At 42.0% G+C, this 20,262-nt stretch overlaps 1 protein-coding gene and 1 pseudogene across 10 annotated transcripts in view; both read right to left on the bottom strand.

Moving 5' to 3' along the window:
• Positions 1–20,262, bottom strand: part of CASK (calcium/calmodulin dependent serine protein kinase) — a 439,221-nt gene that overhangs the window by 82,570 nt on the left and 336,389 nt on the right. For all 10 annotated transcript variants that reach the window (XM_053917273.2, XM_045187586.3, XM_053917276.2 and 7 more), the window contains one exon: positions 18,905–19,026. In XM_053917273.2, the coding sequence (XP_053773248.1) occupies positions 18,905–19,026 (122 nt within the window). The remainder of the gene's footprint in view (positions 1–18,904; positions 19,027–20,262) is intronic.
• Positions 492–4,538, bottom strand: LOC123478674 (protein phosphatase 1 regulatory subunit 26-like; annotated as a pseudogene).

Raw genomic sequence — 20,262 nt, 5'->3', positions numbered from 1 at the left:
CCAGGGTCACTTATAACAAGTGATGTCCAGGAACCTTTGGACAGAGGCAGGGGGGACTTGGGGAGTGCTTTGGGGGTATCAATGCTGCCCCCTCAGGCACAACTGGATGTTTCCACAGTAGTCACCTCAAAGTCACAGGGTCTCAGGGTCACTTAAACCTGGCTGTGACAGGCAGAACCAAGTGCTATGGAGGACACAGAAACTGCACTCAGGGATGTCCTACAAAATCAAACAGCTATATTTTCCAAAAAATGGTTTTACAGCACTAAATAATTTACAAAAAAGATACAAAAATCATATTTACCAGGATGCATATGTTAAGTAAGGGCACTGTTTCTCATTAGTGCACATATGTACAAGGCAGTTACAGTGGCTCCCATTCCCCCCTTTTACCCACAGTGTCCATATACACACAGGTACATGCACATATATGTGCTGTCCACATACATGCTGGTGCCAGGACACATACTTGCAGCTTGAGGACTTTGGCCATGAAGCCATTGTCTTCCATGGAGGTGTTGCTCAGCCTAATGTGTCACCATCCCAGGCCTCCTGGTCCTTGTCATCTCTATCATCCATCCTCCGTGTATACCTCAGGTCTAAAATGTCCTCATCTGAACCCAAGTTTCTGCTGTTCTGTAAGCTGAGCACTGCTAGTGCCTACCCTCCTTCTTCATGAGCAAGTTTGAGCTTCCAAACATAGGGCCATGGCCTGCTGGGGCCTCTGAGACACTGAGAGGGACAGGCCCTGCAGAGGCAGGTTCGGGCTGGGGCTGAAGAGGCCGGCTGGCTTGGCTCCCAAGGAGACACTACTCCCGAAGTGGAATAATTGAATGGAGAGCAGCAGGGAGAAGCCTACGAAGGGCAAGCCCTTCTTGGGGTCTGTGGTGAGGCTGGGCTCCCTTCTCCCTTTTGCTCCTGGTCCCCTTGCCACACCATGTCCCTGCCTCAAAACTCACTGCTCATGTGCTCTGCGGCCAACTCTGGTGGGCAGTACTGCCCCCATGGGAGGGTGAGGCCGGCCTGTGGCTGCCCCCTCCATATCCGCTCCTGGGCTACAAGTCAGTGCGCTTGGGCTCCGAGAACTCATGGGCAAAGTCCCACTGGGGCTTCCTGCCAGGGCGCCTGCTTCCACACAACTGGACAGATGACTGGAAGTAATATCCCCAGTGGCAGGCCTGGCCCCTTGTGGGCTTTGATCTTTGTGTGGATAAAGGTTTTACCTACCTGTGGGTGATCGTCTGGCAGACAACAGTTCCACTGGTGCTTCTGGGTGGCACCAGCTGGCCTCTGGACAGAGCAGCAGGGAGGCAGGCCTGCTCTGTGTGTGGGGCCGTCCCCTGGCCCAGGGGCCAGCTGAGGGGACCCCTGTCCCTCTGCCTTTGTGTGTACACACTGGGCTGAAGGGTGAGGGCTGGGCCCACTACCTTTGAGCACAGTGGTTGTGGCCTGGGCACACTTTCCAGCCTGGGTATGGCGGGACTCCGTTCCTTGAATTTCTGAACTGCCCAATGGAGTCCTTAGCCTTTTTGGCCAAAAACTTGCTGATCTCCAGTTTGATGTTGTTGTCACTGTCCATGAAACTGCTGTCATCAAACTGAGAGCCGGGGCCGATGGGTGAGCAGTGAAGGTGATGTGCCTCTGCCTCACTGGAGAACACATGTCCTCCACAGGCTGTCTGCCCAGACAGGAAGGCAGAGGCACATCCGCAAGTGCAGTGCTGCCTGACTCTCTTCCCTCTGTCCAACTGCAGAAGATGCTGGAAGGTTTCCTCAGTGAGTCCTCCCTGCTGTCCCGTTTGGACTTTGAGAGGCAGGTTTTCAAAAAAATTGTTTATGCTATTACAGTACCCACTTTTTCCCCCCCTTCCCATGTCCATCCAGCCCCATGAGAGGCAATTTTTCAAGTGTGGGCTTCCATCCTTCCAGCCTCTTTGGAAGCCACCCTGATGACCCAGGGCCCATGTCTTGGTGGTCTTGAACCTGACATTCTTCCTGCACACAGGCTGGGGTCTCCTTTTGAGCTTCCACTTGAACTGTAACAAGTCCTTCATGGCAGTGTCCAGGTCCTTGTCACTATCCAGCAAGCTGCTTTTGTCCTTGGAGCTTTCCCTCTTGTCTACACTCTTCACCTCCACTGCCTTCCTGCCTTCTGGTGACACGCCACCCCTGTGTTCAGGGCCATATGCTCGTCACCCAGCCCTCCTATCCTGTAGGGGACAGGCTGTCCCCTTGCCTGCCCTCCCTCCCAGGGACCTCGCTGGCTTTTTCTTGGTCAGAGTGTACTTTTCCCTGACCTCGGTCAGGGTCTGGGGCACCCTCCTTTACCACCTCTCTCATTTTCTTGGGCATGGCCCACCACACGGCATTGCTGCCTTTTCTGCGTTTCCTTTTGCAGCTCAGTGTTTTAGATACAGGGGCTTTGGGGACACCAGCCTATCTGTTGAGGCCAGGAGATGACAGTGGCTCTCTGCAGATTGCAGGCAGGTGTCCTAGCCAGCAAACTCCCTGAATGTACCTTCAGCACCCAAAATATCTGGATCTCCTGCTGTATACTGTTGTCACTGTCCATGGAGCTGCTCTCACTGTCTGAGAAGGCACATTTAGGGGACAAGGGAGTGGGCTGGCAGACAGAGGTCTGTCATTGCCCTGCCCAGGAGCTGGCAGGATCATTTTGGATATGTCCAGGATCGCTTCAGTACACATAAGCTTGGTGGTGTCTCTGCCCGATGTGAGCACTAGTCCACAAACTTGCTCTTGGCTACTGTGTTTCCTGGGGGTGCAAAGGCTTTGGTTTCCTTTGGTGGCTTGGAGGAACAGTCAGGGTTAAGGCCATGTGGGCCAAGGTCCACCAACTTTGAGGCCACTGGCTTCTATTTGCCTAGCATTTTCCTATGGGTTTCGGGCAAGGCACACTCTGTGGCATGGCTCATGCTGTGGGCAGGAGGATCAGTCTGCTCCTCCCCCAGCTAGGTTTTTTGCTGTGGTCCCCTTTCTTTTCTTCAGCTGAATGGCCTCCTTGATGCCGTTGGCGCTGCTGGAGTTGGATGCCTTGTGTACTGGGGCCATTTTCTTGACTCCCTGTCTCCTCCTCCTGGGGCCCAGGTTCCTCTTGACCCTACCCTTACCCTAGGTTTTTCAGTGCAGCAGTCAGTGGCTGGCCTGGGGGCTGCCATCTTCATGCCGCCCAAACTCTCTGGCTCAGTGGTGACTTTACACCTGAGGTCTCTGGGCTGTGCAGTCACCTTAGCCAACCTGGGATGTTTCCAGAAGACAAACTCCTCACAATATCCCACTAAATCCTGCCAGTGCACCTGGATGACCAGCTCTTCACTGGATCAGAGTGCCAGTTTGGCCAAGTTGTCACTGGGTCTGGTTTATTATCTGCAGGCGTGTCACATTTTGGGGTCTAATATTGTCTTTTTTCACTCGGAAACTGCTCTACTTCTACCTGGATGCTCTGCTCAAAAGGAGTCCTTGCTGCTTATGCTGACCCAGGAGGTAGATCATGGGGCCTTGCTGACTCCCACATGGCTTCTAGGGACACCTCCTGAGCCAGGTGCAAGTTTTAGGGACACAGGGTAGTCAGTCAGGGGCTGCTCTGAGAAGGCTCTGGTTTGCACTGACTGTCCCCATCAATGGCTCTGGCTGGGCAGCACTGTTCTTGGCCTTCAGGTATACTCGTGGATGGCTTTCTCAATGTCTTGGTCCACAGACTTGTCACTGTTTGAATCCAGCACCCAGGGGCCAAAGTCTGTGGCTTCTTTCTCCCTCATGGGGTCAAAATCAGCAGCAAGACCATAGGCAACTAAGGTGGGGCTGGCAGCTGGCTGGGTGTCAACTCCTCTGGTCTCTGTGCAGGGTGTGCTCCTGGCTCCTGCCTCAGGAGACCCCGTTGCTCAGAGGCCTGCTGATGATCATCTGCACCCTGGCACCCACTGCCGCATTCTCTGTGCCCTCTGGCTCTGAGAAGCAGCTGGGAAACCTACAGCATCCCGGCAGTCCAAAGGCCTTCCATGTAGACTGGAGAGCAAGCAGGAGGGGCATTCATGAGGAACATTCTAGCAACGGGGAGGCATGCAGAGGCCAATATTTGTCTGCCTGCTAGCTTCACATCCTCAAAAAGCTGCCCAGGTGCTAGTGAGGTAAAGGCTGCACATGTTTCAGGGGCGTCCAACCCGAAGCCCATGGGCCACATGCAACCCAGGATGGCTATGAATGAGGCCTAACAGAAAATCGTAAATTTACTTAAAACCTTTTTTTTGCTCATCGGTTTTTGTTAACGTTTGTATATTTAATGTGTGGCCTAAGACAAGTCTTCTTCTTCCAGTGTGGCCCAGAGATGCCAAAAGGTTGGACACCCCTGTAGGTTAAAGAGCAGGAGGACTTGGACCCCAGGTGGGTGACTACAATGTCATGGGATGGTTCATTCTTTTTTTTTTTTTTTTTTTAATTTTTATTGTTAGGATGGTTCATTCTTGATGGAGCAGTGAGCTCCCAGTTTCCGTGCATTCCTCAGAACTGGACCAGTCCTGGGAACACTGATGACCAGCTGGCAAACAGCTTCCACCCCAAAGGTTAGGGGTCACCATTAGAGTGGGTAGTGACAGGGATTGAAACTCTCTTCAAGTCCAGGTTCAGAGTTTTGATATGTTGACACGTCATGTACATGAGGTCTTTACTCATTCCTGCATTCCATGATATCCTTTGCCCACTTTTCAAATAGACTTTATAGTCCATCGGTCGCATGCCTCGCCACCACCTCCTCCCAGAGTGCCAGCCCAACCACCCTGTGTCCTGGGGTAGGAGCCATGTGTGGGGGCGGGGGACACAGGGGAAGTGGGGTCCTGGCACTTCACCCCTTGGGGCACATGGAGGGGGCTGGGGTTGCCTTCTCCCCACTGCTGCTCCTCACTCCCCTATAAAATTTCTAAAAATCATTTTAACTGAAGCAGCATTCAGATTAGTCATGCAGATGACTCTCCATCTGGATGGAGATAATGTACTCTATTCATTTTAAGAGTGTACTTCCATTTTATTTGCACATTATTTTTCACAATTTGTACTGTGCATTAACTTTCCCTCTACAAGTTCAGAAAACATGCAAAGAGCTAAAATTTATAAATCTTAAACTAAACTTGTTTCTCACATTAAAAAAAGGCATCACATCCACAAATCTAATGGCCATAATAAATTAGCAGGAGTCCCACTCTGGAATTTGGATTTTTCCCTGGAGAAAAGTTCGGGGCTGCTACTAATACTATGGCCCAGTTTATACTGGGCAACTTTAATTAGAAATGAATATCTGATGTCCTGTATATTGTGTTTGGTGGACAATAAGAATGATGCTGGAAGCCCTTGAGTTAGATGTCCCAGGAAAGCTTTAACAGAAGAGTATAGCAATGAAGTGCTAGCTTAAATCAAGTTTTAGAAAATCATGATGGAGTAAACAGCCTTACTTGAAGTCTTTGTAAAAAGGGGCCCAGCTGGCTTAACTAAATCCATTATGAGTTTTCTTCTAATAGCAAATAGGAAATTGAAAAATCAGTATATCTGGGTCAATTGAAGATTTCCTGAAACACTTTGGATCCTGACACTGAAAGTACCCCTAAGGGTGCTCTTGTTTGGCTTAGGTTTTATTTGTCTATACAGACTTGCTTTTGTTTCAATCCCATCAGAACATTGCACTTACAAGGATTTATTTTTGATTCCAAGAAATTAAGACTTGCTTGACTTTCTAGTTCAATCTAAAATGACTCTCTTTTTAGTGGACTAACAGTGTAAGCCACTGTGGCAGATTTCTGGCCAGTGTGCAGCTCTTTCTGAGAAACTCAAGCACTGGCCACAGATGACCTAACTTGACTGTTCTCTGGTAAGTTTTTAGCTGGCAAATAACTCTAAGATCAAGTCCTGTAAGAAACAACTCATAATCCCTATTCTTGAGCAAGTAAAAGAAAGCATGAGGGAAAACAAGCCTGTATTTTCCTTTTAATTAAACCATCTGAAATAGGGCACTTTGAAATACCAGATTTAAGAGTTTGCCCAACTGTGAGAAACTTCACTATGACATAAATTTCTTTCCTATTAAAAAACACTTAAATATATTGTTTAAAAGGGTTAAAACCTCATTTCCTAATGAGCTGTACATATTGAAGCATATACAATAATAGTTAAATGATATTTACACTAAGTGAATATCCTATTAGTAATTTCCTGCTTTAAAAGAAAACATTTATATTAGGTGTGTCACATAGTACTTTAATTACTTATGCAATATAGTAATTCTTGACTTAAGATATGCCCTTTAGAACACCAAGCATTTGTACAAGTAGCTGTAGCAAAAAAGATTTTCTGTTGTGGAAAAGTTAAAAGAGAACAAAACAAAGACAGTCTGACAGAAGTGGTTTTATGAGATAATGTTTGAAGGGCCACAAAGAGAAGGAGCAGCTATGTTCCTGGATTGTGAATGTTGCAAGCCAAGCCCATTGAATGTTCTTCAACTGAGCATATTACATTCCATTCGGCGGGAGGGGGGAATCCCTCCTTTCCTTGAGAATGGCATGAAGAAGAATCAGTGCTTGTTGCACTTTCAAGGCTTTTTGAACATTCCTTTGCCTTCTGGTAAAGTTTACTGTGATGTCATAAAAGAGAATGACACTCAATGGGAAATACCGGTACTGGGGACAAGCTGATTCATTATTCTTGGTATTTTAGAGTAAATTCCAATCCTTGTTTTAAGAATTAATTCATCTAAACAAATCAGGAAAGTAGAGCAGGGGTGTCAAACTCATTTTCACTGGGGCCACATTAGCCTCACGGTTGCCTTCAAAGGGCCGAATGTAATTTTAGGACTGTATAAATGTAACTACTCCTTAATAGTTAGGTGAGAGCTTGGCGCTGCCGTGGGGTAGAAACAAGGTGCCAGGCTGGATAAAACAAAGCGGAGGGCCAGATTCGGCCCACGGGCCTTGTGTTTGCCACTTGTGAAGTAGAGGGACTCCTGTTATTATACTTTTAGTGAAAGTCATACATTCCTTTTACAAAGATGTATAATGTGGGAGCTCATTTGGAGCCCAGCTAGAGCTAAGGCTAAATTCCCTACCACCAGATAGCTTTATTTTGAGACTTAGTTTTTTCCCTATTATATAATTGTCTACCATAAAACATTGATATTGGATAAATGGATAAACAAAATGTGGTATATACATACAATGACATATTTTTCAGCCTTTAAGAGGAAGGAAATTCTGATACATGTTATAACATGGATGAACTTTGAGCACATTACGCTAGGTGAAATAAGCCCGACACAAAAGAACAAATACAGTATGATTCCACTTACACTAGGAGGTCCCTACAGTAGTCAGATTCATTGAGACAGGAAGTAGATTGGTGGCTTCCAGAGGCTGGGAGATAAGGAAATACTGAGTTGTGGTTTAATGGGTATGAAGTTTTAGTTGGGGAAGCTGAAAAAAGTTTAGAGATGTGATGGTTGCCCAACAATAGGAATCTACTTAATGCCACTGAATTGCACAGTTAAAAATGATTTAAAGGGTACATTTTATGTTATTTATATTTTATGACAGTAAAAAGACAAAAAATTAATATCATGGCAAAAAATTTGCAAAAACCTGTGAACTTTGGGAAATGACAAATATGTATTTGAATGAAGAATAAAAGAACTAAAAAATAAACTGAAACATTTTATTCTGAGAAGATACCACCAGGAGATACTCTCTTATTGAAAAAATACATAAAATTATGTAATTCATACTGCTTTTAAACAAAAAAGCCAATTTTGGGCTTCTTCCACAAGGTACAACTACACATTGGTAATTTACTAAAAACAGTTCTTAGGAGAGAAAAACAAATTTAGCATTTTAATGCCAGTTAACAGTAAAACGTTAGCCGTAAAGCTAAATATCGAGATGGGGAAATCAATGCAATGATGCTATTACCCCTGGCAGGTGTGGCTCAGTAGATTGAGTGCAGGTCTGTGAACCTGTATCGCCGGTTTGATTCCCAGTCAGGGCACAATGCCTGGGTTGCAGGTCAGGTCCCCAGTTGGGGATGCATTGAGAGGCAACCACACGTTGATGCTTCTCTCCTTCTCTTTCCCCCTCCCTTCCCCTCTCTCTAAAAATAAATAAAATCTGTAAAAAAAAATCTACTGGGATGACCTCTTCAGTGAGCTTTGTGGGCACTGCAGGGGGCAAGCAGCTTGGCTATCCTGGATTGGTGTTAGGACACAGGGACAATGCCAGGAGACACTGGAAACTGATGTTGCAGTGGGAGCATGGATTGATTATAAATGACACCGTGGGGTCCACAGTACACTGTAACCCAGAGCACGTGGAAGAAACTTCTAACAGTGCTTTACCTTAAAAAAGTACAAAAAGGGGGTAAAGTATATGTTTTTAAATAAAAAGAAAATATAATACTTTTCATTTTTCACTTTTAAAAGTTTTATTTTCATTTATATATTAAACCATTTACCCACAGTAAGTGTACAGTTAGATGATTTCTGATAAATTCATACAAATGTACAGCCATCATCTCAATCCAGTTTTAGAACATTTCACACATTCCCCCAAATTCCCTTGTGTTGTATCTAAGAACTCTTTTCCTACCCTAAGGTAATGAAGATTTACTCCTATATTTTAAGTTTCACAGTTTTAAACCTACAATGGATCTTTGATCCATCTTGTGGAAATTTTTGTGTATGGTGTGAGGTAAGGCACTAAGTTCATTTCTTTGCATATGGATATTCAATTGCTCCAGCACCATGTTAAAAAAAAACCCAAAACATACTATTCCTTCCTTATTTAAATGCCTTGGCACCTTTGTTGAAAATCAGTTGACTACAAATATGACAGTTTATTTCTGAACTCTATTTTGTCCCATTGACCTATATGTCTGTCATTACATCAATACCACACTGTTTTCATTACTGTAGCTTGCAGTAAGCTTTGGAATCAATGCTCCAACTATCTTTTTTCAAAACTCTTTTCTTATTTTCATATAAATTTTAGGATGAGCTTGTCAACCTCTACAAAAACAAACTCTTCAGGAATGTTGACAAGAATTGCATTGACTCTGTAGATCAATATGGGGAAAACTACTATTTTAACAATACTGTGCCCCCCAATCCAACAATATGATATCCCTCTCCATTTATTTAGATCTTTACTTTCAGCAACATTCATAAAATTTTTGAAAGTTATATTGTATTGATCATGTTATTACAGTTGTCCCAATTTTCCCTCCTATGCCCCCCTTCCACCCAGCATCCCCTACTCCCTCAGGCAACCCCCACACCATTGTTCATGTCCATGGGTCATATGTATAGGTTCTTTGTCTACTCCATTTTCTATACTGTACTTTACATACCCATGGCTATTCTGTAACTACCTATTTGTACTTCTTAATCCCCTACCTCTTCATGCATTCACCAACATTCACCTCCTGTCTGGCAACCATCAAAATGCTTTCTGTATCCATGATTCTGTCTCTGTTCTTGTTTTCTTAGTTTGTTTTCCACATTTAACTCTTGATATTTATTTTTTTACATTATATTGTTCATAGTTTTGATCTTCTTTTTCTTAAATAAGTCCCTTTAACACTTCATATGATTTGGAGATGATGAAGTCCTTTAGTTTTTTCTTGTCTGGGAAGCTCTTTACCTGCCTTTTGATTCTAAATGATAGCTTTGCTGGGTAGAGCAATCTTGGCTGTAGGTCCTTGCTTTCCATGACTTTGAATATTTCTTAGAATCTCTTTTAGCCTGCAAAGTTTCTTTTGAGAAATCATCTGACAGTCTTATAGGAACTCCTTTGTAGGTAATTATCTGTTTTTCTTTTGCTGCTTTTAAGATTCTCTCTTTATCTTTAACCTTTGGCATTTTAATTATGATGTGTCTTGGAGTGGGCCTCTTCGTATCCATCTTGTTTGGGACTCTCTGTGCTTCCTGGACTTGCATGTCTATTTCCTTCTACAAATTAGGGAAGTTTTCTTTCATTATTTTTTCAAATAGATTTCCAATTTCTTGCTCTTTCTCTTCTCCTTCTGGTAGTCCTATGATGTGACTCTAGGACCTCCTGAAGTTGTCTCAGAGGCTGCTTACACTCTCCTCATTATTTTTTGATTCTGATAGATTGCTTATCTCCATTTTGTTTAGTTCTTTTTCTGGAGTTTTAATCTGTTCTTTCATTTGGGCCATGTTTCTTTGTCTCCTCGTTTTGGCAGCCTCCTTGTGTTTGTTTCTATGCATTAGGTAGAGCTTTTTTGACTCCCTGTCTTTGTAGTGTGGCCTAATATAGTAGGTGTTCTGTAGGGTCCAGAGGTGCAGCCTCCCCTATCACCCACGGTGGGTACTCAAGGTGTACCCTTCATGTGGGCTGAGTACACCCTCCTCTTGTAGTTGAGACTGGGGTGCTGTTGGCAGGTCAATGGGAGGGATTTACCCAGGCCAGTCAGTTGCAAGGACTGGCTGTGACCACTGACCATCCACCTTCACCTTCCATGGAAGATGAGCTGTGCAGGGGCAGGGTGGCGGTGCTCCAATGTGGTCTACAGCTGTCCATTGGGTGCATGGACCTTGGGGTTTCCCAGGTAGTGCAGGCCAAGGTAAACCCCAACCTGTGTTTTGCCTGGGGCCACCCCGCCTGAGGTATAAAGCAATCTGAGATGGCTGCTACTTGTGTTGGGCTTGGAGATTCCCAGGTGAAGTCAAGTTGTGAATCTAGGCTGGCTGCTGCTGCTGCTGCTAATGCTGGGCCTGAGGCTCACTGAGGCCAGTTATTGCTTGTTTGAGAGGACTTAGTAAGTTGTGAAGGATGAGCCAAGACCAGCCATTCATATGGAAAAGCAGCTTGGGTAGGTCCGTAAGTTGGGTGGGGCAGAGTCTCTGGGTATCTCCAAGGTGGGTCAAACAGTATTAGCCAGGTTGATGGAGTCTCAGATATGGCACCAGAGCTTGCTGGTTCTGCGGGAGGGTTTAGAAAAGGGACAATGTCCTCTGCTCGCTTTAACGGCAGGTACTTTAGTTCCTCCCTTTATACCGCTGGTGCCTTTTAAGCTGCTACCCAAGTGCTGGAGCTCAGAGGGAGTGAGTCTGAGTAGGTGAGTCTGTGCGGGGGTTCTTTAAGAGGAACTGCTTGGGGCCCCAGAAGTTTCTTCCACCGACTCAATCTCTGCTGGTTTTTGCAGCCAGAAGTTGTGGGGACTTATCTTCCTGGCACTGGAACCCTGGGCTGGGGGGCCTGGTGTGGGGCAGGGACTCCTTGCTCCTGAGATATCCCTCCCAAATTTTTATCCACCACATGTGGGTGTGGGACCAGCCCGTTCCACGTCTGTGCCCCTTCTACCAGTCTGGATGGATGTGGTTTCTTTAATTCCACAGTTGTCAGACTTCCATTCAACTCGATTTCTGGCAGTGCTGAGTGATGGTTGTTCTATATTTTAGTTATAATTTTGATGTCGTTGTGTGAAGAGGCAAGCCATGTCTACCTATGCTGCCATCTTGATCAAATGTCCAACATTCATAGATTTTACTGTACACATCCTATACTTTTTTTGTGCAATCCACTAAGCATTTTTACTTTTATTTTCACATAATTCATTGCTTATCTATAAAAGTAGTTAATTTTTGTATATTGATCTTGTATCCTGTAATCTTGCTAAACTTGACTATTAATTCTAGATTATTTTGTAGATTCCTTAGGATTTTCTACATACAAGAATATACCTTTGCAAGAAGATAGTTTTATTTCTTCTTTTGTAATGTGCATGCCTCAGTTTTTTTGTTTTAAAAATTATTTATTCACTTTTAGGGAGAAGGGAATGAAAGGAGAAAGACAGGGGAACATCCATGCGAGACAGAAACATCAATCAGCTGCCTCCCTCACATGCCCTGTCCGGGAACCAAACTGCAACCCAGGCACATGACTTGACCAGAATCGCACCAGTGACCTTTTGCTTTGTGGGATGCTGCCCAACCAACTGAGTCACAGTGGACAAAGCTTGAATTTCTTTTTCTTGCCTTACTACACTGGTCAGAACCTAAATGCTGAACAGAAGTGTTAGGAGTGGACAGTCCTTGTTTTGTTTCTGCTTGTACTAGTTATACATTGTTTCTTAACATGTGACCATTTACAGTAGTAGCTTTTGGGGAACTAAGTCTATTGATATCTACATTTAAAATGAAGAAATATTACTTTGAAAATCTTCATGACATGATATTTCTAGCTCTTTATTCCAGGAATTTTGTTTTATGTGGTACTTGTCTATTGACATTAATACTTTGATACATTGATGGAAACAGATATGGGAGTTTTTGCCCATCCAGTTAGTAACGGTGGAATGAGACACCAACACTCAAAGTGAGCAGCAGTGCACTTCAGTCTCCAGCCCCAGGAGGCAAGTAGCACAAGAGCCCCACCACTGGCCCATTACCCAGCTGGTTTCATATTTGCCGAAACTTATTCTTTTATTTTTTTAATTTTTATTGTTATTCAATTACAGTTGTATGCCTTTTCTCCCCATCCCTCCACCCCACCCCGAAACTTATTCTTAAGACTAAATGGGTCCCCAAGAAAGTACCAGTAGCTCAGCCTTTGAAGTTCCTCAGACAGTCCAGACATTTAAGTGAGAACTGACTGGACTATAAATTCATGGGAAGCTTTGCTTTGGCATTTCCTGCCTGGTAATCTATTTAAACATCAAAACTTAACAGTGTATCAAGTTATTTCTCAGACCCCAAATTGCACAAAAACATGAAATTACTGCAGAAGTTTCTTTAGGAAATTTCCAAGTTCTAAAAATATGCTGTTCCCAAATATGACTACTAATTTAAAATCATCTCAAAAAAGCAAAATAGTAAATCAAGAGTTGTAGTTTTCCAGTGTTAACTCCAGGTCAGATAGAAAAACTCTCTAACTCCCTAAATAGTAAAAAGTTATAATAAAGATGTCAGTAATACAAAATAGGGACGATATCAGACACCAGTTTATTTCTAATGCAATATTTACAAATATTGATCTATTATAAAAATGTACTTATAAATTAATATAAAACTGCTAAATTAAGTTGCTACTGCTGTTAGTTTTTGCTTTATTAATCTAATCACAGATTATATTTTTAGAAAACATAATTTTAGAACTTCCCACAAAAATAACCTTAAGTAGGTAGGGTATCACATTTACTATGAAATCAGCAGTATGTAATAAATGCTAACAGCTGTTCAGAGGTATGACAGATGGTGGGTGAATGTTTAAAATTCAGTTGTCAGAGCTTGGCAGGGAGATAATGTCATTTAACAATGTTTTATAACATTGTTGACTTAGAAAATAAACATTTATTCTGTAATAGGAACATTTCCACAAGAAATCGAGAAGACTGAGAATCAGCACCAAACAACATTTGCAAAATGCTTTTTATGTAAAAAAAAACAAACAAACAAACCACCTATGGATTTTTCAGTCTATCCAAAAAACATCCATCATCTGACCACCCAATGTACCACATACAAGTTACAACCCAAAACTGATTCAACATATCATTAAAAGACACAACTATATTTTAACACCAATTCCCAAGAAAGCCTAATTAATGAACGATAGGGTAACATATCACTATTTTATATTAGCTTTGTGCAATGTGCACTCACACTTGAAGAATCAATTCCAGGCAAAATCAGTTTTCCTTGCTGTACTGGGCTAAATACTGTCCCCTCAAAGTTCATGTCTACCCATAATCTCAGAATGTGATCTTATCTGGTAACAGGGTCTTTGGAGATGTAATTAATTAAGATGAAGTCATATTGAATTAAGGTGGGCTCAAAACCCAATGACTGGTATCCTTTTAAAAAGGCCATGTGAAGACAAGAGTCGCACGCATACAGAGGAAAACTCCATGTGAAGATGGAGACAGAGATTGGAGTGATGCACTTATAAGCCCAGGAATGCTGAGGATTGTAGGCGACTCCAGAAGCTGAAAGAGGCTAGAAAGGATTCTTCCCCTGGGGCCTTGGGAGGAAGCATAGCCCTGCTGGCATCTTGACTTGGGACTTTCAGCCTCCAGAATGTGAGGGAATAATTTCTGTTATTTTAAGCCACCCAGTTTATCATACTTTGTTACGGCAGTTTTAGCAAACTAATACACATGCCAAATTGTATTGCACTAAAATTGATCTATATATTTCATATACAGACCATCTCTGCACCAGTGCTTTTAATTTCTGAAAGTAGACATACCAGAACAAGCTGGGCCAAGCTCAGCTCCTCCTCAAGCCTCTGTTTTTTTCTACAAAATGAGGGGCAGCATGTATGTGCCAGGAGGAACTGGTTGGGTAGGAAATATTTAGAGATTCTGAACCTATTTCTTTCTTTTTTTTTTTTTAAGATTTTATTTATTTATTTTATAGGGAGGGAGGAAGAGGGAGAGAAACAGCAATGTGTGGTTGCCTCTCACATGGGCCCTACTGGGGACCAGGCCTGTAACCCAGGCATGTGCCCTGACTGGGAATTGAACCGGCAACCCTTTGGTTCATAGCCCACACTCAATCCACTGAGCTACACCAGCCAGGGCCTGAACCTATTTCTAACTACAGATTACACTAGATGTGTTTTACTAGAATTCAAATCAGAAAGTATTTCCTCCTTTCAGTGGAACCACAGTATTTCTTCTTTTGTTTTCCTGTAAATTCTTTCAACATGACAGTTGTTTTGTTTCCTCTAAACAAATGCTAATAATGTTTCTTTGAATTCTGAGCTTGTTACTGTTTTAAACATATGACTAGAAAAAATAAATACTTGATGATCTTTAATCTTCTGTAGGAAATTAATTCTGTTTCTTGCCAGCTTAAAACTTATGGCTTTGCCATGGCCGCTGGCTCAATTGGTTGGAGAATTGTTCTGTACACCAAAAGGTTGAAGGTTGATTCCTAGTCAGGGCACATCCTAGGTTGCAGGTCTGATCTCTGGTCTAGGTGTGTACAGGAGACCGATCAATGTTTCTCTGTCTCTGTTTCTCTCCCCCTTTCCCTCTCTCTAAAAATCAGTAAACATATCCTTGGGTGAGGATTTAAAAAGTTATGGCCTCAAATTTAGCTATTTAGAGTGTTACTGAATCAATAGGAATTATTTAAATATAGTAAAGATATTTAATAAATTGGTTCAGTGGGATTAAGTAACAGTCAATCCATAGTCCACAAAACCATGCCACTAGGTGTCACTACTTAGAATCCTTAAAAAGGAACCAATGCTGATTTTGTAAAACAAAACAATTCAAATCCAAGTATGGGATATGGAGCATTAGAAGGAAGAATAATGAGTGGTCAAACTTTGAAAAGCTTCTTCTCAACAGTTGGTCATACAATGTTCCTTTTTGGGGGGCATACCATAGCATTTAAGTATTAAATAACAGCTTAATGGTTAGATTTTTTTATGTGGCAACCAGTTGAATACTTCATTGATTATATTATTGAAATGTAGACTCTTAGCTTTGAAATGAGAGCTTAGTGAACTGTATTTATGGGATGAAGACCACGAGGGCATATTCTAAGGATGGTCTATGTCATTCATGATGATTAAGCTTTCATTGAAGGACAGCTCAGTTTGCATCATCAGAGCCAAATGCATCCCAGCTCTGCCGAGGGCCAGCCTTAGAGTCGGTCATTTCAGGAGGCGACTGGGGTTCACGTGTAGCACTTGTCTGCTGAATTCTGCAGACATGGCATGTTTTTACTGAGCAGAGGTCATTTTTAGCCCACCAGCTCCTTTTCAAATTGAGGTGCATTGATAAGGCAGATGCTGATACTATAGACACATCTTTAAGTTTATAATTTATAAGCACCCAAAAGAAGTTTAAGCATGTTTTTTCCTACTAAAATCTGAGTCTCTTCTGAAGTTATAAGAATGTCTATCTAAGAATGCAGCAGTTACCCAAAATAAATGTTTTTAGTAAGGTCTGAGAAGTTAGCATTGGGCAATAACTAGTGGCCTGGCTCAGCTCCAAAGTTCAGTCTGTTCCTAACCTTCTGCCCCTCCTTGTAAAAACTAGCAATGTTCTTGCATTTCCCCTGAAGTCTCAAGCTTGCAGTGCTCAGATACCTTGTCATATTAGTGAGAAAAGTACAACTTCAAAAACCGATTTTGGCTTCTCTGAGCCTTTAATTGACAAAAAGTCCTTGATCTAAAGGTCAGTAAATCTGCCCTGGCTGGTGTGGCTCAGTGGATTGAGCATGGGTCTGTGAATCAAAGGGTCGCTGTTTTGACTCCCAGTCAGGGCACATGCCTTGGTTGTGAGCCAAGTTGTGCCCCCAGTAGGGGGCGCCAGAAAGGCAACCAGACATTGATGTTTTTCTCCTTCTCTTTCTTCTTCCCTTCCCCCTCTCTAAAAATAAATAAATGAAATATTAAAAAAAATAAAGGTCAGTAAATCTCAGTAAAGACCTTACCACTGACTACACTGAAATAAACCAAATTTCCACACTCTGCTGCAGCTTCTTTCATATATCCCACATACTAGTTCTAGTAAAGGATAAGACTTCTGTGGGAAATTCACAATTGTGAAATCTTTTTGCACCATATGAAGCAATGATAGAGAATAACATGTTTAAATAGCCAATGAATAGAGGTCAAACTATAATTTAAATAACACACATAATAATGACAACCACGATGATGACGGTGGTGGTGGCGGTGCAGGAAGAGGAAAAGGAGGAAGAGGAGGAGGAGGAGGTGGTGGAGGAGGAGTGGTACTGGGAGTGAGTCATAAAATAGAATGAATTTTAGGGATTTTGGTGCCCAAGGAAAGTAATAGTTACTTGAAATAGACTTAATCCGAAATGTCGTCACTTGAGATAAATTACACTAAAGAGAAGAACCATTTCCTTATCTTCCTGAGCACATTTTTAGCTTTATTGAGATATAATTGACAAATAAGGTTGTAACATATTTAAAGATCACAACATGGTGACTTGATAAATGTCTACATAGTGAAAAGATTCCCACAATCAAGTTCATTAACACATCCATCACCTCACACATTTATCTTTTTTTGTGAGAACACTTAAGTTCTGCTCTCTTAGCAAATTTCAATTACACAATACAATGTTATCAACTATAGTCACCATGTTATACATTAGATCCTTAGACCTTATTCATCTTATAACTGAAAGTCTGTACCCTTTAGCTAGCCTCTCTCCATTTCCCCCACCCCCAGCCAGGGGCAACCATCATTCTGTTCTGTTTCCCTGAGTTCAATTTTTTTTAAAGATCCCACATATGAGTGATACCATGCAATATTGGCCTTGCTCTGTCTGGCTTGTTTCACTAACCACATTTTAAAACTATGTTTCTCAGCTTTCTTACAGCTAGGTAGGCATGTAACTAGTACTTCCCAATGAAATATGGGCAAGAGTGATGTAGACCTTTCCAACCTGGACCCTGCAAAATTTTCCATTTTCTTTTACCTGCTGGCTGGTTGCAAAGGATACCGTGGGAGATTCCAAAGTGCTGGGGGAGGGCAGAACCACACAGTGGAGGAAACCTGGATCCCTAAATGACTATGTGGAAGAGGAGCCCTCCCAATCTACTTGTTTTAGGCTGTGATGTGAGTAAGAAATAAAATAGTAAAAAGCCAAACTAATTTTTAAAATATGGTAATTAATTTGATTTGACCACATTTATGGAGAGAAGTCACTGTTAGATATCTATGATTACATTTACCATGAAGTTAAAACATAATGCAACACTTAGACTAGCTTTCCCCAAACCAGTCCTCATCGATTTGACAGGATTGTGAATAAAAATTCTATGTCTAAATTAGTTTTAGAAATGCTCTTTTTTTAGTTTTGTACTATGCTCTTTATTTTTTAAATTGTTTTTCAGTTACACTTGTCCTGCCTCCCCCCGCCCCCGTTGCTCTCCCCTGCCCCATTCCCCTGCCCCTCCCCCACAGTCAATCCCCAAACATTAATCACATTTCTTTGCTATAGGATATCTCAGAGGTGTTAATATACTAACATCCATTGTAAATCTGTACAAAGGGAATAAAGAATGTAGCATTTCCTAAACTTAATTAGTCAGTAAATTTAAGATCTGCCCCCCTCATGGCAACACTCATTACTATCTCCCAGAGCAACGTTCTGTAGAATATATTCTAAAACACTTCGCTTTAGTTGAGTTTGCCTCATGTGGTGGATTGATCAGAGTTGGCACCAAAAGTTCTAGGCACCCCTAAGCAAATATTGTTGTCTCATTAAGGGAAGGTTTTTCTTGTAAAAATGAAACCCTGATACGTACTAGTACACTAACATGTACTAAGAAAGTTTTCACTGCTGAAGTGAAGCAAGTTCTCTAAGAAAGGCATTTTACTAAAATGTTACTGAAATGAAGGCGCATGTGAACTGTCCGCTTCTCATTTTCTTTGTATCTCAACCTGCTGTTAATGGAGCCCGTCATATTTAATAATGAAGTATACTCTTCTGTGTTAAGGAGAAGAAACTGAATCTATGAAAATTGGTCATATTAAATATGAAATGTGTGATATAGTCCATTATACAATATCTCATTTGCTTTTCTCTCTGCTTGAGGTGCAATGTTTTAAAAACAATGTTTAAAGCAATAAAAACTAATCACAGCTAATATCCATGGGTTCTTCTAATAGAAATATACACACATACAATTTTTTCACCATGACTTGTTAGCCTATATTGCATTGTGCTTTATATGATACAGAACTTTATTTTAGTTATGAACCTGTGATGGATGATTTCCCACATTTCTCACAGACTTAAGGCAACTGAAAAAGGACTGTTACAATGGACATCAAGAAATTAATGTAAAGCAAAATGATATATGCTAAATATTTACCCCGAAAAATTAATAAAAAGAAAGACTTACATCTAGTAGTGTGTGAAGATGCTGATCCTGGAAAACACTGTGTAGAAAATCTAAGTCCTTTTCACTGCAGTCTGTAAGTGCGTGAATTTCTTCCAGACTGTCCAGCACCTGTGAGACTGCTCCTAAGGGGAACAAACAGAAAACAAATAGCCAGTACAGAAGGTCAATGTCAGACCGACCTTTGTAATTTAAATCTTGCATTTCAAAACAATGGGCTAACAAACAGAACTTCAAAGGTTAGTGTCCTTAGTGGAGGACAGACTTAAATGGAATTTCATATCTTTAAGGACAGAGTATTCTCAGTGAATTTGTTTTAACAATGTCACGTGTGCTCTTCATTTTTTTCAAAGCAAATTGGGGCTTGTCTTACTCTAATTAAGGAAATTCATCAACTGTAACTGAGCTACTAGATAAGATCCCAGTGTAGCAAGTTACACATCAGATGAATGTGGGTCCCACGACCCCATGATGTTTGGAGTATTACAGAAATAACACAGGTGAACCTTTCACATAGGTGCATTCCATCAAGAACGGAAGGTAAACCCAGCTGCAGAACTGAGGGACAAACACCTTCAGCTGGGAGCTTCTGCAGTGTAAAATAGGCCTCTTTGGATTTTTAAGGCTCAAACTTAACAGAAACCCCATCCATTCTATTTCTTTCCTTCATGTACAAAGTCAAGAGAACCAAGTTGTTCTCAGTCTGTTGGGCCCTTTTTATTCAGAAGACAAAGACAAAGGGTAAAGTATACTGACTGACACTTCCAAATACCATATTCAATACTAGGGCAAATCATTTTTGCAGGGCAAAGCAAATGGTAGTGTGGTCACTTCCTTTAAATTTTCCTCTTATAAGCAAGGAATCCTGAGAGCTATCAGCAGGGAAAGATTCGTACGGAGTAGTAACAAAGTCACTTACACAGCCTTAAAGAAATGATTAGCCTATTGTACTCTGCAGACACCACCTACATACATATTCCAGAGAAAGAAAAGAACCCTGAGAGCAGACGCTTCAAAATATTAGTGTCCATGATGTTAGGTACATTGTAGGAAGTAGTGCCTTGTTGTCTTGGATCAGTAGTTTTCAGACAGTGGCAATTTTGCCCCCCAGGTGGACATTTCACAATGGCTGGAGTCATTTTTGTTTGTCACAAATGTGGTGGTGCGGGAACAGGTTGTGCTACTGTCATCTGGTGGGTAGAGGCCTGTGATGCTATTAAACATCCTACAATGCCCAGGACAGTCCCCTTCCCCCGGAAAGAATTCTGTAGCCCCAAATGTCAATAGTGCTGAGGTTGACAGAGACATTGAAATTAAGAGCAATCTAACAATAGCCAGAGGGGAGGGGGGAGGGGACAATG

Source organism: Desmodus rotundus, chromosome X (genome assembly GCF_022682495.2).
Source record: "Desmodus rotundus isolate HL8 chromosome X, HLdesRot8A.1, whole genome shotgun sequence".
Taxonomy (NCBI): Eukaryota; Metazoa; Chordata; class Mammalia; order Chiroptera; family Phyllostomidae; genus Desmodus; species Desmodus rotundus.
The sequence above is the reverse complement of the archived record's forward strand: the minus strand, read 5'-3'. Positions and strand labels throughout refer to the sequence as shown.